We start from the raw sequence: 15,975 nt of genomic DNA on the forward strand, positions 1-15,975 counted from the left end.
TTTGGATGAACTGGGTTTTTTAAAGACAGCAATTTGTGTAGATTAAATACACAGATATAATTTTTCACTAAATATTATGGAATCATTTTAAACAACTATTATTAACAAATAAAATAATCTAATTGATATTTATTTTATTGTTTTGTTATTAAATTCCTGTTTACTATATAAGCAAACCTTGTAAATGTATTTAAATTGATATTTATTGATACAACATTGATTATGATAATGCCAATGGATATTAAGCTGAAATTATTAAAAGATGGTAATTGTGATACTGGTTACAGTGCATTTAGTTCCTTTTCACATTGACTACAGCACACCTAATACTTTGCCACTAAATTTAGCAGCAAACTATGGCCCGGTACAGATGGGCAGGGAGCGGACTGCCTGTGCCAATTCTAGGGTTCCGGAGCACGCACCAACCGCACGCTCCGGAATCCTAGTCCATACAGACTCCATCATCATGGCAGGCTCCTGTCCATATGTCATTCGCCATGATGACGTTGCTGCTGCGCAGCATCCAAACATCACTTCCAAGAAGTGGCATCATGGTGGCACCCTTTTCCCTTTACAGCCGCTTAGAGTGGCTTCTTTTTGGCAATGCATCAGTGCCGCATGGTGCAGCTGCTGCCCCACCGACAAGGGGGCAAGAGCCATCTTACTTAGCTTACTTGCTAATTAGCTTACTTGCTGTTCACCGCTATGATCTTTGGAATAGCGGTATATAAATAAAAAAACAAAAAAACAAAAACAAATCTGTCTGTACTGGGCTATGTCAGTTTTTTAAAATGTGGGGAGCAATAGTGGGCACAAGAAAAGGCTCAGAGCTGCATGTGGTCTACAAGCTGCACTCTGCTCACCTCTGGTATATACAGAGACCAAGCTGCATGTTTCTTATTCCTTTGGCAATCATAACCAAGCAGCTCAGTAAAATATGTGTAACTGCATTTGCTCCTTTTCATGCTACTGTTTTCTTCCCCTACCATGAGTCTTGCCCATGGTTACAATCAGGATTATAAACTCTTTGAGAACACAAATCTGTATTTTGTTACTGTTATTGTTTCCTGATCTCAGTAAAGAGTCATGAACATTAAAAGCTCTGTATCTATGTATCTATGTACCAAAAAGACACCAGTTTTGTCTCAGCTGCTGACTTCCATGTTTAAAGTCAGGTAGCCTTTTCAGAACGTCCAGTACGGGTTGAGTCTCCCTTATCTGAATTGCTTGGGACCAGAAATTCATTTCAGATTTTTTTGGATTTTAGAATATATGCATATGCATAATAAGATATCTTGGAGTTGACACCCAAGACTAAACACAAAATTCATTTATCTTTTTTAAACACCTTATACACATAGCCTGAAGGTAATTTTATACACAATATATTTAATAATTTTGTGCATGAAACAAAGTGGGTACATATTGAACCATCAGAAAGCAAAGGTGTCACTATCTCAACCACCCGTATGGACAATTTTGGATTTAGATTTCCGGATTCCAAATAAGGGAGATTCAACATGTACTGAATCTGTATAACACTGATCTGAGATCCAAAGCCAGAATTAGCAATCCCTGGGCTACACAGTTGATGAGTTGGCTTCTTACTCAAACTCTCTTGGCCTTCTGAGCTCTGGTTTAGCTTTATTAAAGGGATTTTAAAAAATTATTATTGTTCCTGGGATGGTGCCCAGGTGCAGACTTTGTGAAATTAGGATTACCATAGTCTCCCTAAATATGATGTCAAAGCAATTGCTTTGGCTAAAACCCATTTGTTCCACCCCTCTTTATATGAAGGTATGTCACCAGGGCCTGGCCTTTGTTAGATCATTACGTCAGTCTGAAATCTTTAAGCAGCTTATCAACATAACTGATTAATTCAGAGTGAGTGCTTGAAAAATAAAAAGTTTATTAAGATACCTGACCAGACTAGAATCCCATTTTTCTTTTCTTTTTACTGGCTTTGTTCCTGTGTCTTTGACAGTAGCTTGCTGAACATAAATAATGTTTTCCCTCATGCAGTTAAGAGGAAAACCTGGAAGTAACTTTACTAACTGGGAAGAACGGTTGCCCATATGGGGACAACTTTTTTGTATTTTTAAAAGTGATTTTATTTAGGAAAACAGAAGTTGTACATCAGTAACATACGGACAGAAATTACCTATTTAAAATAAAGTAACACTATCATTTTAAATTTTAAATAAGATTTCCAAGATCTAAATGCAGATAAGGAAAATCTTGTGGTGGTAATCTTCAATGTCTAGTTGCCATTAAAGGCCCAGAAGTAGGGCTAGTAAAAATGGATGGCATACCTCAACAAAGCTGAGAACAGGAACTAATACTGAAAAGCATGTATTATGGGTCAACAGAAAAAGAAGATTGGTCTCCAATTGCTTCTTGTTTATTTTTAATGTAGCCCCTGAAGAAGGCCAGCCAGACCGAAGCACACCGGGCTTCTAAAGAATAAATTCAGAGTATCATAAGCACCCAGAGACCAGTATCCTTTTCCCTTTAAACCTCAGCAAAGCCCTAATTCTTCAGTTCTTCCGCCAATTACTGGGGTTGGATAGAGTGTCCTATCAACTGAAGTAGTTGGGTTTGCATTCTAGAGGGTAGTACACAGAGCAAAACAGTCCACCTACTGGGACCCTCACTTTGCCCGAGATCCTTCAAATGTCTTGAGGCTTCTCCCTTGACATGTTAAAAGTCTATTTCTATAGCAACAAATACTGCTATGGTGGTCAGAGATTAGATGAAATAATGAAATTCACACACCATCTCTGCTGGAAATGAAATTCCCATAACAAGCAACTGTGCAGGCTTCTGGCCCTGGGGAAATATTTTTTAAAAGCACAACACATTAAAATATGTATTGCTGTACACACTGCAATACATATAATGAGAGACTGGGGAATATTTTCATTTCAGTTTGCCACTGTATCCTAGATTCATTTTCATACATTAGCTTCTCAGGCCGTTAAAGCATGGCCAATTTTGCCACTATGCAAGTATTTGTGATAGGAGGTAACCTATTAGTGAAGCCATTACTACAATGGCTACTAACATCCCTCGGAGTGTAGTGGAGTCTCCTTCCTTGGAGGTCTTTAAACAGAGGCTGGATGGCCATCTGTCGGGGATGCTTTGATTTCCTGCATGGCATGGGATTGGACTGGATGGCCCTTGCGGTCTCTTCCAACTCTATGATTCTATGATTCTATGATTACAAAGGTACAGACAACTCCCTAATGCAGTGATATTCTTTGCAGTTTCTAGGAGGAAGGTCCTCTGAAAAGATCCCTTTCACTAAAAATGGATAGGCCTTCCAAATGTAGTCTGTTACCTTTCTCTCCCATGATTTCCTGTCTTGGCAGAGAGATTTGGGAGAAGGCTAAACAGATAGGTAGGCAGACTTCTTGAGCCTATCAGCTCCAAGCGCTCATAGCAAACTTTAAAGTCCTAGGGCCAAGTACTAGCAGCTCTCTTTTTTCACATGCTCATCCAGATCTTTTTGGAGCCCCTTCTCCATGCCCCATCATGTGTGAAGGCCCGCTAGATGGGCAAATTTTCCCAGTGGTAGCTTCCCCTTTGCCTGGCAGCCTTCCCTTTTACCTGCCTTTAGTTGTGCAGACAGAACAGCAGGCCTTTTCAAATACAGATTTGATCTCTACTCATCCAAGCTAATGATTGTCTTGAATTACTTTTACAAATAGGTAAAAGGTAATTTTTATGTAAATTGAAAGATTCCATAATTAGTCTTTATAGTTAACACAACCCTGTGGGCCACTGATGTACCAAAACTGGAACTGCAGGTGATTTACAAGTCTGCCTGCCCACAGGAGAAGTTGAATGCATATGACCCTGATTTTGGGGGGGGGGGGGGAGGGTAAGCTCTTTCTCCAGCTGAGCCTTTTTGCCTGGCAAGGTGACCACAACCCCTGATACCAATGCCCCCCCCCAAATGATTAAAATTGTTACTTGACTCTTTAGATCATTTTTCTCAAAATCATTCAGAATTTATGACATCTGAAAACAAAATAAATGCTATATCCTCAGCTTACTGAGAACTTCCAAGCATGTGGCCTTTATGGTTTTTCTTAAATTTATCACTGATATCATGAAAGATACGGTACTATTATTTCTATGCAGGGATTTTCAGCATATCAGGATTTGCAAGTGTCTACTTTGGTGTCAATTCAAGGGTAGTTAACAACTACAACAAACAGGTCAACTGGTGCCCATCTTTGAAACAGATGAAACATATTCATTACCTGAGTAGCTCATGTAATTGTTGAAGGGAGTTCCAGAGTAGTGGGCTTGGCCACAGGCATCATTGTTGGGATCTGGATCCCGGCAGAGTTTGTTTTTGGGAGTAGGTGTTGTGTCAGCACAAAGGTCTCCAGTCTCCATAGATGGTGTTGTCTCTTGACATGGATCATCACAGGAGTCCCTTTCATCCACTCCTTTAAAGACATGGTAGAGTCCCAGGACGTGTCCTACTTCATGGATCATAGTATTTGTGTGACCTGGCACACCATAGTAAGCTGGATTGAGGACCACTCCACCTGAAATTGCAGTTGCATTCAGTGTTACTCAGACAGATATTGGGAGGATGCCTGGAATTCTGACCTAAAGTTCAATACAAACTTTTGCAAGGGGAACTGCTGCTTGGAAGGGCCTCTTTCCAGCAGAGGTATTCACACAAATACCTGAATAGATGCATTGTGGGATGGGTTGTAAAAAGAGCCATGTCAGAGTTGCTTGTAATAAAAGCTATTTGAATCTCACATCAGGTGCAGATAAGCCATACAAGAAGGCCTCCCTACCTTTGGAGGAGCAGCCTACCTAGAGTATGACCTGCCACAAGATCTATGCATGAATATTCATGCCAGTCTTGGGCATTTACTTATTACAATATCTGCAAACAAGGAAGAATCAGGGCTAGAGTCCTTCTCGGCTAACAGTTCTGCTCCTGGCCATGATTTTTAGCTAAAGGCTGAATTTTCTTACTGAGGAATACCAACTGTGGCCCGCATACTTATCCTGCTGTCCTTTACCTGTGGGCTTGACAGGAATCAAGTTTTCATCTAAATCTCTGAAGTGATCAGCAAGTGGCCTCACAAAGGGCAGAGCCTTCACTTCTGATATGAAAGTTGTATGTGGAGTGACCTCACAAATGCCTCTGCTTAGAAAGAAAAATTAAACAAGCTAATAATCCTAATTTCTCAAAGGCCAATGCTTGGGCACAAGTCCAAGAACAAAACAAAACAAAAATTATTACCACATAAGAACTTCATAAAAAAGCTCAGCAGGCTACAAATCCTTGTGCAGCATTTCACCATGTTACACAGGGTGATGTGTCTAAGCTTTCGGAAGCGGTCAAACTGGGAAAGGTCAGTTGTGATGATTACAACAAGACCTGGCATTATGGCCCTAACAGCCCACAATTACCTCATGAAGCAAATTTTCCTTAGCTGGGCCACAAGGATAGTCCACACTGATGGCGGGATGCTCTGGTGTCCCAACAAATTACACTTTCCAGAATTCCATAGCATGAAACCATGGCAGTTAAAGTGGTGTCAAACCGGATTATTTCTCCAGTGCAGATTCAGCCAAAGATGTAAAGCACTTGACCTAGTTGGGACAGCAGAGGGTGCTACAGGATATTGTTCATTAGTTAGGAATGCCCAAAGTTGATACAACACTGAAAAATGCTTTGAGATGAAATGGGGATTTAAATATAAAAACCTCTTAAATAAAAAAGCAAACAAAATGTTTTTCTCCACATAGCAACTTGGGACCCAGGTTGCCATACAAACCAATATCACTGAAGAGGGCAAAGTTTGGTCATAAAATTCAAAAGATATAGCCGTGTTAGTCTGTTGAATTAGTATGTAGAGAGATCTTGTAGCACCTTTGAGACTAACTAAATAAAGACATTGACAGCACACTTTGGTCATAAAGTGTGTGTGACCTCTAGCAGTTAAGACAGGGGAGTGGGAGGTGACAAGGATTTATAATGGCAGAAGAGACATAGAGAAAGAGAGAGGGAGGCAGTTTGGATCATAAGCTACCAGTGATTATTTGGGAACTGTAACATTTAAACAAAACAGTATACTCAGGAGGGTTTTAGATATGGATGGGGAGCAAAAAGGAAAATTATGATGATGGTGGTGATGAGGATTTTCATTTATATCTTGATTTTCTCTTAATAATGAGATTCAAGGTGCCTGACAAAATATTTAAAGCAATAAAGGCCCGGTACAGATGGGCCCGAATGGGCGGGCTGGGGCCGCCTTTCGTTGCTGCGCAGCAAAAAAAGGAGTGCTAAAAAGAGGCTCCTTTTTGTGCTGCCGCAAGCAGCCTGCAGTGGCGCAAACACGTCGCTGCTGCACTGCTCCATTTGGACACAGTGCAGCAGTGACATCATCGCTGCGTGCGTTGTCTATATGGTGCTGCACAGCAATGACGCCCTAGTCACGTGCCAGGGCTGTGGGGCGTGTGAGCACTCCATCCCGAGGCAACCCTTGCATGTGACCAGGACATTGTTCAGGGCCACAGATTCAAAAATACAAAAACTTCAGCAAAAGCATAAATATAAAGGTTATTTTAAAATCTATTAGACAGTTTACCAAATTAAAAAATATTAAAAATTTAAAATTTAAAATTGATATGCGGTTTCTAAAATCCTAATGGCATAAAAATGTTTTAAATTGCAAGCAGAGAGAGCACAAGGATGGTGCCAGCCTGGCCTCCCTAAGAAGGGAGTTCCAAAGTCTGGGAGGAGCCACTGAAAAGGTCCTCTCCCTTGTTTCCAACAAATCAGCCTGAAGAAGTGGTAGAAGGCTTCAGAAAATTTTAGAGCTCCAATGAGCTTATAAAGGAAGGTAGTGGTTGTTGTATGCTTTCAAGTAATTTCTGAAAGGGATAAATGGCCCAAACAGACAGGCCAAAATAAAGCTGCTTCGGATCACTTTGGAGATATGCTGTTTAAATGACATACACATCTTAAGAGGCCAGAAGTTGCACCAAAGCTGCATTCCAGTCCTTAGGACTGGAGCATGGCTTTGGCATGGCTTCTGGCCTCTTAGGATGCATGCATCATTTAAAAAGCACACTTCCAAAGTGACTCGAAGCACCTTTATTTTGGCCTGTCTGTTTGGGCCCTAAGTCCTTCAAATAGCCTAGACCCAAGATATATAGGACTTTATAGGTCATCACCAGCATTTTGAATTGTTGCCAGAAGCAGACCAACAGTCAGTGGATCTCTTGTAATAAGGGAGTTATACGCTCCCTGTAGTTAACAATCAGTTAATCCCAGTTAACAATCTAACGGCAGCTTTTTGGAAATAATTGAAACCACTGATTGAAAAGGACACAATACTCAGATGGGCATTCCCATCTGAGTATTAAAGAGTGACCAATTAGAATTTGGGAAATGGTTAAAATAGATAAACTTATGGCCATTCACCCACACAAAAATGGAGTCCCTTCTACAGTTCACATCAGACAGAAATTCACTCCATTTACTCTCAATTTATTGGTCACAGAGGAACAGAAACAAACATTTCTGAAATAGTTCTTTGTTAAATTAAAGAGAAACGTCTTCCCTTCCCTCAACCTTTTTACAAACTGGGCAAACCTTTGATCATACTTTTCATCTAAATTTCATTGAGTATCCAAGAGAATATCCAGATAAAGTTTATTGAGTATCCAGACAAAATGGCGAGGGGGGGGGGGGGCAATTCAACATCCCATAGGCCAACAGTTGGTCATCCTTGCGAAATATGTCTTCAACAACCTGCAAGCAAATGCTGCCATCACATTTTCTAGTTCTATAAGTAATAAGAAACGACATCTTCAGTAACAATATTAAACACCTGGAAGTACCTCTGAGCATGTGAAAATCATGCTTTTCCCTCCTAAACCTCCAGCCAATCTCCTATAACAAGCAATAAAACCAGCTAAATTTCTTCACAAACACAGAGGCACTTTCACCAGGATTCACTTGGTATGGAAAATGGATCTCTTACTGTTATCTATAATTTATATCAATGTTTATGTACATGAAGGTAGGACTAGGATACAAGTATGTAAAAGCAATCAAAAGACTTATTTATCATCTTTTTAAACTCAGAAGTGAATTACAGTCTATCATCAGTGTGGGTTTCTACATCTGCTTTTTGGACAATGATAAAGTGGAGTGTATTTGCAATTGACTTGAAATGTTCTTTCTAACAGATTATTTAGAGAGGATGACCCCAGTCAAGATGGATTCCAGACTGGCTTACCCAGGTGGCTGAGGGCATCTTTGTCCCAAGGCCAGGTGCCAGCACCTGCGAGCTCCTCCTGCACAGAGCTGGCAAAGTAAACATTGAGGAAGTGAGTGCTGTTCAGCTGCAGTGCCTCCTTCAGCTCTTTCACACTCATGTATGCCCTGCAGAGAGCGTGAGAGGAAGAATGATGAAGTTAGCAACATCAAACAAGAAGAATGGCTAGCATTTATACAGTCGGCCCTTCTTATACACGGGTTTTTTTATACACTGATTCAAGCATCCATGGTCTGAAAATGTTCAAAAATAGTATAAATTTCAAATATCAAACCTTGATTTTCCATTTTTTATAAGGGACACATATTGCTATGCCATTATATTTAATGGGACTTGAGCATACACAGATTTTGTTATCCACAGGGGATCTTGGGACCAAACCCCAGCGTATAACAAGGGTCCACTGTATAGTCCTTTCCATAGGTGCACAGTTTGGAGGCAGAGCCTATATGCCTTTTAAAATTCACCTCACCTTTGAAGCCCCCAAAAGCCCTTTTTCAAGTCAAGCCAAGTCATTGGCATTTATCCTAGGCTAAGGGTTAAGAAACAGGTGGCCTTGCACAAAGCTGAACTGTCGATCCCATTATTCCTCACTACAGTTTATGCTAACTGCAGTTCCAACAACAGCTACAGAGTCAAACACTCCTCAGCATCACCCACTTAGGGCCTGAACAGACAGGCCAAAATAAAGTTGCTTTGGGTCACTTTGGAGGTATGCTGTTTAAATGACACATGCATCTTAAGAGGCCAGAAGCTGCACCAAAGCTGCATTCCAGTCCTTAGGACTAGAGCATGGCTTTGGTGTAGCTTCTGGACTCTTAGGACGCATGCATCATTTGAACAGCATACCTCCAAAGTGAACCAAAGCAGCTTTATTCTGGCCTGTCTGTTCTGGCCCTTAGTTTTCCTAGACCTGGTTGCTGTACCCTTGGCAATTAGCAGCTGAATGTGATAGCTGACTGTATTGAAACAAACTGCATTTTAAGCTGATCTAAAGGTTTAATTTGTGGGGTGTGATCTGGGATACAACTACCAATATGCACATCTATGAGCTACCACTTGAATTTGATTTCTTGAAGTGGTGAACATGTAGTCCTAATTCACTGCTATGAGATTAAAATGGAAAAGTATACAGTACTTAAGACATTACACTAGATGGACAAAAATGTGATCCCAAGAAGCAGAAAACATTATGACTAAAAACTTATTCAACAATTTAGAGCTATTCAGTAGACTCTAGTCTTAAAATAAATTTGTTTCCAAATCTACATGTATCTAGGAATTACCACTCCAAAGCCTTTCCAAATTCCACAGACTGAGTTTCGTCATGCTTGGAGGGATATTCCTTTTGCCTCTTTTGAGGAGACATTTTTCTCACTGCCGCCTGCAGGTCCCTTGACATTAGTAAAATGTCTCCTCGTCCACCCATTTAACTTCATTACAAAGCAACCCAGGGTTTCTCCCCCCCCCCCCCCCCGCCACCATTACTTGGACCAAGCAGATCTGTGTTGATCCAAAAATACAAAGCAGCTAAATATAAGAAAGCGGGGGGAGGGACATCCTTCAACTACGATGTAAGAGCAACAGACATCTACTCACAAACCTTCCCACAAGAGAGCAAACAAAATATAGCAGAAACCACATCAAGTCTGGAATGGACAAGTCCCCTGGGCTTCTTCTCTTGCTGGTGTCTCCACTGGTGTTTTTATCTGTCATAAACAAGTATCTGTGCCAATGTTATATATTATTTTCCTCCTCTAAATTTAATTCTCATCTCTCGTGCCTTCTAGATCATCAGGGAAGTATGTATTGGGAACATCATAATACTAGGTTAACGACAACTTCCCAAAGGATGTTTACAGCTGCGGCTCCAAAATTATGGAACAGCCTACCGGAAAAGATCCATCTCATTACTACCTTAGTGGCCTTTAAGAAGGCACTCAAAACAGATCTCTTCCGCAGGCTTATCCACCTGACTCCATATAAAAGGCTGACAATTGCTCCACTCTTGACTATGACTGTGGGCTATTGAATTGTTATTTTTAAAGAACTAATGGAAATGTTGGTTAATTCAGTATTAGTGTTTTATTGATTGTAATGGTGTTATTGTACTATTTTATTGATGTAATCCCGCCTTGATCCATGGGAGAGGCGAGAAATATAAATAAACTTTATTAATATTAATATTAATATTATTAGATATGTATTCCAACACTACCTCCCCAAATGGCTACTAAACAGGGGATTCCATGGCAGATTACCTGCACATTAACAGGAACTTAGGATACTCTCATCTATTACACTGAGAAGCAGCCAACAAAAAGGGAAGCAACCTCATTTCCACCACCTGAAGAAGATGGCACAAGTGGAAACCTATGACATCTGCCAAACACAGCACAAGTATACTTGATGTGCAACTTAGCATTAATCAAGCAGTGGCCCCACGTGAGTTTAACTCCCTGCTGCTCTTCTTCATCATCCCTGATAAGGGCGAGAGCTTCTAATCGATTCTGGAGCTGCAAGCTCACAGAAGGATCCTGGTTTCCCTAATTCTGTGTGTCACATTCCTCCAACTGTCTCCCTCCTGGGTATGTGAAGATCTCTTCCCCAGCAACTTCTTCTGTGTGTTCCCCATCCAAGACCATCTATTCCGTTCTGTCCAGGAAAACCTCTTGCTCCCTAATATTAAAGTGTAGTGACCCAAGCCTCCAGCTACTGGACCTTCTCTTCTAAAAGGGCTACCAACTTGCGCTTGGTGCAGGTGAAGTTCCACATCGATAGGCAAAAACACAAACATCCCGCAAGTGTTGCAGGTGACTGCAGCAGCTACCTCATTGTCAATACTGAGAAGCCTTAAATAGGCACTGAAACAGGACTATGGACCTCCCCCTCAAAAAGTCCCCATTAAACCCCTATGTAGAGGGCCCCTGTTGGCCAACTCATTTGATTGGCCCTCTAGTTATATAGAGAGCTCCTGGCTGTTAGCTCCTTCCTGAAGTAAAGTCTCAGACTCACTTCCTCTGAGCAACCCCCCCGCCAAGCCCCTTCAAGGAAAAAAAACATGGAAAAGTAAAGGAGAACCCCTCGAACACTGTTCCCAGCTCACCTTCTGCTCTGTGCTCTAAGTCTTCCTTGACAGTGAAAATTCACACACCATTAGGTGTGTGCCTCTGGCAGCAGTTATAGAGCTAGGCTGCTAGCTCCATCCCCCAGTGACTCACGGACGTGACGCACGGAAGCCCCACCCTCACAGCAACAAACTCTCCCATGTTTTAAAAAAAATTAAAACCTCACCCAGTCAAAATGACCACCCAGAAACAGATTTCCCTCTTCTCCCTGTGCAGGGACTGGGTTAGAAAGTCTCAGGGAGCAGCTATATAGAGGTAGGCTGCTAGCTCCACACACGCACACACACACACACACCCCACTCCCCAGTGACTCATAGAAGCCCCAGGATTTGTCCTTCATAAATTAATGATAAAAGAAACTGAAGGGAGTACAACTGAACTGGTACCATCCTTATTCAGCATTTCTATGACAATTATAATAAGAGCATTTGCTGTTGTCACGTAAGACTTATTTCATTCTTATTGCCATATATACCAATATTGGGAACTGTGGAAGGAAGAATTAAGGAAAGATTACATCTCCCCTCCTGAAATGCTCTGATTCTCCTGAAACCCACCACTTCCTGTGTGTGTGTGTGTGTTTGTATACATGCACCTTCAAGTCCCCTGTTGATGTAAGGCAACCCCATGAATTTCAAAGGGCACTCGTTCTCAAACTGTGGGGTGTGATCCTCAGAAGGGGCATAATAGTTGCTTAAAGGGTGCAGGAAATTACACCCAGCGGCATTAGGGCCTAATCCTCTTTTGCAGAGGAGGGAGAGGTTTAGATGTACATGTAAATGTAAAGAGAGTCACATAGCTAAAACGTTTGGGATCAATGTCACAGGGTTTTCTTAGGCAAAGATCACTCAAGTGTAGTTTTGCCAGTTCTTTTTTGCCAGACCTGGTGTTCACTGTTGGTCTCCCATCTATGTACTAACCAGGGCTGAAGTTGCTGGGGAAGAGATCACTAACCAGCTAACCTAACCAGCAAGATCATACAGGATCTGTATGCCTTTAGGGTATTAATGCTATTGCCATTGCCCACAATGAATGTTAAATAGATTTGTTTCAAGCAGGCATGCTTGCTAACATGCAATTCAAGTAACATCTGGTTTGGTCCAAGATCAGCTTGTTCAGTTCAGTGAAATTGGCCATGCTGGTTTCACGCAAGCCCTTGCAAAAGGGATCAGCAGCATTAGGGGAGGACTGCTCCAGGAGAGGCCCTGCAGGGACAGTTAGTGATTCTTCTCAGATTTTGCCTGAAGTTAGACAATGGATAACAACACGTGCCCAGATGCTGGCCTTGGTGGAGAGCTTCCTTGAGCCCCAGAATCTTCTCTAAAGCTGAGGTCATATATAATATTAAAAGGGAGCTCAAAGCACATTCTTCCAGTGCATTGCCATCCCTTCTTTCACAGATGGGCTGAAAACAACAGGCATAACAGCACAACATGCTGCTGCAAGATGTCAGCCTTCTCCATCCCTAACTGCAGCTGCCACCTTCTCCTCCTTCTGCTCCATCTGTGAAAAATTAATAAAGCAACCAGAGGCAAAAGACAGCACTAGCTTACCTTTAATTGTCATTTTAAGAAGAGATGACAGAATAAGAAGCTCCTTCCAGAAAAGATGCATTTATTTAGTATTTATTCATCTCTGTGAGACTATGTAGATTGTGTCACTATTTTAACTTAACAAGTTGGTGACCCAAAGAGAACAGTAAAGATACACAATTATTTTTAATTGAGGCAGAACAAAAAGCAAATTTGATATAACTCTTAGTCTTGTTGCCAGTCCAGGGCACTTCCCTTATAATTTCCAGATGCACAGTGCACAGCTGGGGAAAACCTCCTACCAGTGCAAACATCTGTTCAAGGGGAAAGAGAGCGAACATCTGGAACAAATTAGCAGCATGCTTTCTTGAATTCTCTTTCAGGCTTCATTTTACACTATGATAAGCAATAAGCTGTACACTTGGGTGCACACACATGCATACTTGTTTGCCCTCCCTCTCTCTCTCTCTCTCTCTCTCACACACACACACACACACACCTTTCATTTGCTATGCCTGTCATGTTGTACACACTTTTACTTTTTCCTTTTAGGAGCTCATCCTCTACCTCTGGCTTTGAACAGAGGAAGCAGATGAGAGTGACTGGGTGGAAAGGAAAACAGAGCTCCCATACTTTCAGATAATTCTGATGAACAGGAAATTTCAGGGGTATAACAGACAGGGAAACTCTTTTACTTCTACTCATGTCACAGTACAGAAACCCTTCTGTTCTTTAATCCTTGTGTTCTTCACAGCATAATAAACTTGCCACACTATCCTCTTACTTGCCCTTCCATGTGCCAATACTCTCGTCACTTTTCAAGGAACAGATGGATTAGGCATTCGTCAAATTGCTTGGCCCTCTGGATAACATGATTATTAAGTATGACTTAATTTCTACCCACCCACCAATAAAACCAAATTGATAACAGCTTCCAGTCCATCCTCTTATATTTGCTTTCCTGGGCTTTCCAACTCTCAAGATCCAGGCAGTGCATAAGGCAGCCCACGTGGACATGAGTCAGAGGCTGGGCTTGGATGAAGCAGATCCATCTGGTTGTCAACAATTCAGGGATCAAGGAAGTGTCATAGCCAGTAAGTCAAGTAATGGTTTGTAATCAAAGAAAGCAGCACATTAATTGGAACAAGAAACAAAAGAGTGCAGACAAAGGGAGTGGTGTTAGACAAATAGAACAACAGACAAAAGACAATCAAAGAGGTGGGGGAAGAGACAGCCCAATGTCATCCAAAATGTTGACCAAGGTCTTAAGATTACTTCCTACTTTACCGCTTTTACAACTCTTTCATTTTCAAAATAAAGATGGTAGGAAAAAGTGGCATTCTGCCTACTATATCAAAGTATGGTTATGGGCCCAGTAGGAAAGACCCTTAGTTTAACTGTATACATTTTGCACATAGATGCATTCCCTCCACAGAAGGGTCTGACAACCTATTTATCACTGGACTACCACCAATATTCAAGCAGCCCATGGTCTAAGAACTGGGAAGAGGCCTCACCTTGAAGTGGTGGGATGAAGTGCCCCTCCTGCTCAGAACACAAGTTGTTCCTGGTGTTAAGAATGCAAAGACAGAGACCAAGGACTGACACCAATAGGTCAAGGAACAGTAAGGAAACTGTATGAAGCACACGAGGAGTATGTCAGAGGCTGTAGTGAGAGTCATGTTTGATCCTGGTAAGTCCACAAAAAATGCAGATAACTAAGGCCAAAACATTTTCACACCTAGTACAGAAAATCCAGTGTTACCATTATTCATGATATAAACATGATCCCAATCCCCCAAAGCAGTGGTGCAGAGTGCACAAAGTGCATAGGCAAAACAAAGGTTTAATAGTTCCAATTATATGTATCTGAATAATGTTGTGAAAAGTCAATACAGAAGGTATCTTCTATAGTTGTTAAACTTTGGGAGAGTGTGCTTGTTTCTGAGGGGGTAGAACTTCTGTGAGTCACATCTGTGACTCACTAGGGGGTGGAGCTAGCAGACTAGCTCTATACAACTTCTCCCAGGGCCTTTCCAGAGCAGTTCTTGCCAGAGAGAGGAGGAGGAGAGAAGGAGCTGGGCAGCCATTTTGAGTGGTGACTGTTTGAATTTTTTTAAAAAAAACTTTGGGAGAGTGTGCTTGTTTCTGAGGGGGTGGAGCTTGTTTCTGAGGGGGTGAGTCACATCTGTGAGCTAGCAGACTAGCTCCATATAACTCCTCCCAGAGCCTTTTTTTTTCTTTTAACAAAAGAAATCTACAGCAGAGGCTGCAGGTGAGAAGTAAACCTTGAGTCAGAACCTTGCCCTTAAGTACAAGCTAGAAGCCGGGACATTCCTATAAAGTTATATTCCCAGTAGATTGAGCTCGCTGGAAGAGACTGGTGAAAACGCCAGGTCATCAGGGGCCTCAACGTTGGTCTTTACCACAGTCCTGTTTCAGTCATTACTAAAGACTTCGCAGTATGGACACTGAGGGAACTGCTGCAGTCACCTGCAACACTTGTGGGATGTTTGTCTTCTTGCCTACAGAAGTGGAGAACTTCACATGCACCAAGTGCAAGTTGGTAGCACTCTTGGAGGAGAAAGTACAGCAGTTGGAGTCCAGAGTAGCTACACTTCAGCATATTAGGGAACAAGAGGATTTCCTGGACAGAATGGAACTAATGATCTTGGATGAGTACCATGCAGAGGAAGTTGCTGGGGCAGAGGAAGTCACTTCACATACACAAGAGGCAGACAGCTGGAGGAATGTCACACAGAGAAGTAGGCCAAGAAGGGATTGTTCTGGGAGCTTGCAGCCAGAGAATCGATTCAAAGCTCTTTCCCTTATCAAGGAGGACAAGGAAGAACAGCATGAACAGACTTCAGGGACAGAGCAGGGGAGCCTGAGAGTCCAACCAGAGGGAACAGTCGCTGCTAAGCACTGGAGGAGGCGTGTGGTCGTAGTGGGGGACTCCTTGTTGAGGGGTACAGACGCAGTGGTTTG

General features: G+C 41.9%; 1 protein-coding gene across 1 annotated transcript in view; it reads right to left on the minus strand.

Annotated features, from left to right (window-relative positions):
* The window catches only part of PAPPA2 (pappalysin 2), a 177,932-nt gene that overhangs the window by 112,350 nt on the left and 49,607 nt on the right, over positions 1-15,975 (minus strand). Inside the window, exons 3-4 of the mRNA XM_089518326.1 lie at positions 8,289-8,434; positions 4,269-4,562 (exon numbers count right to left, since the gene is read on the minus strand). Of these exons, the coding sequence (XP_089374452.1) occupies positions 4,269-4,562; positions 8,289-8,434 (440 nt within the window). The remainder of the gene's footprint in view (positions 1-4,268; positions 4,563-8,288; positions 8,435-15,975) is intronic.

This window comes from Sceloporus occidentalis, unplaced genomic scaffold (genome assembly GCF_023333645.1).
Source record: "Sceloporus occidentalis isolate IW3139 unplaced genomic scaffold, rSceOcc1.0.p SCAF_3, whole genome shotgun sequence".
Classification (NCBI taxonomy): Eukaryota; Metazoa; Chordata; class Lepidosauria; order Squamata; family Phrynosomatidae; genus Sceloporus; species Sceloporus occidentalis.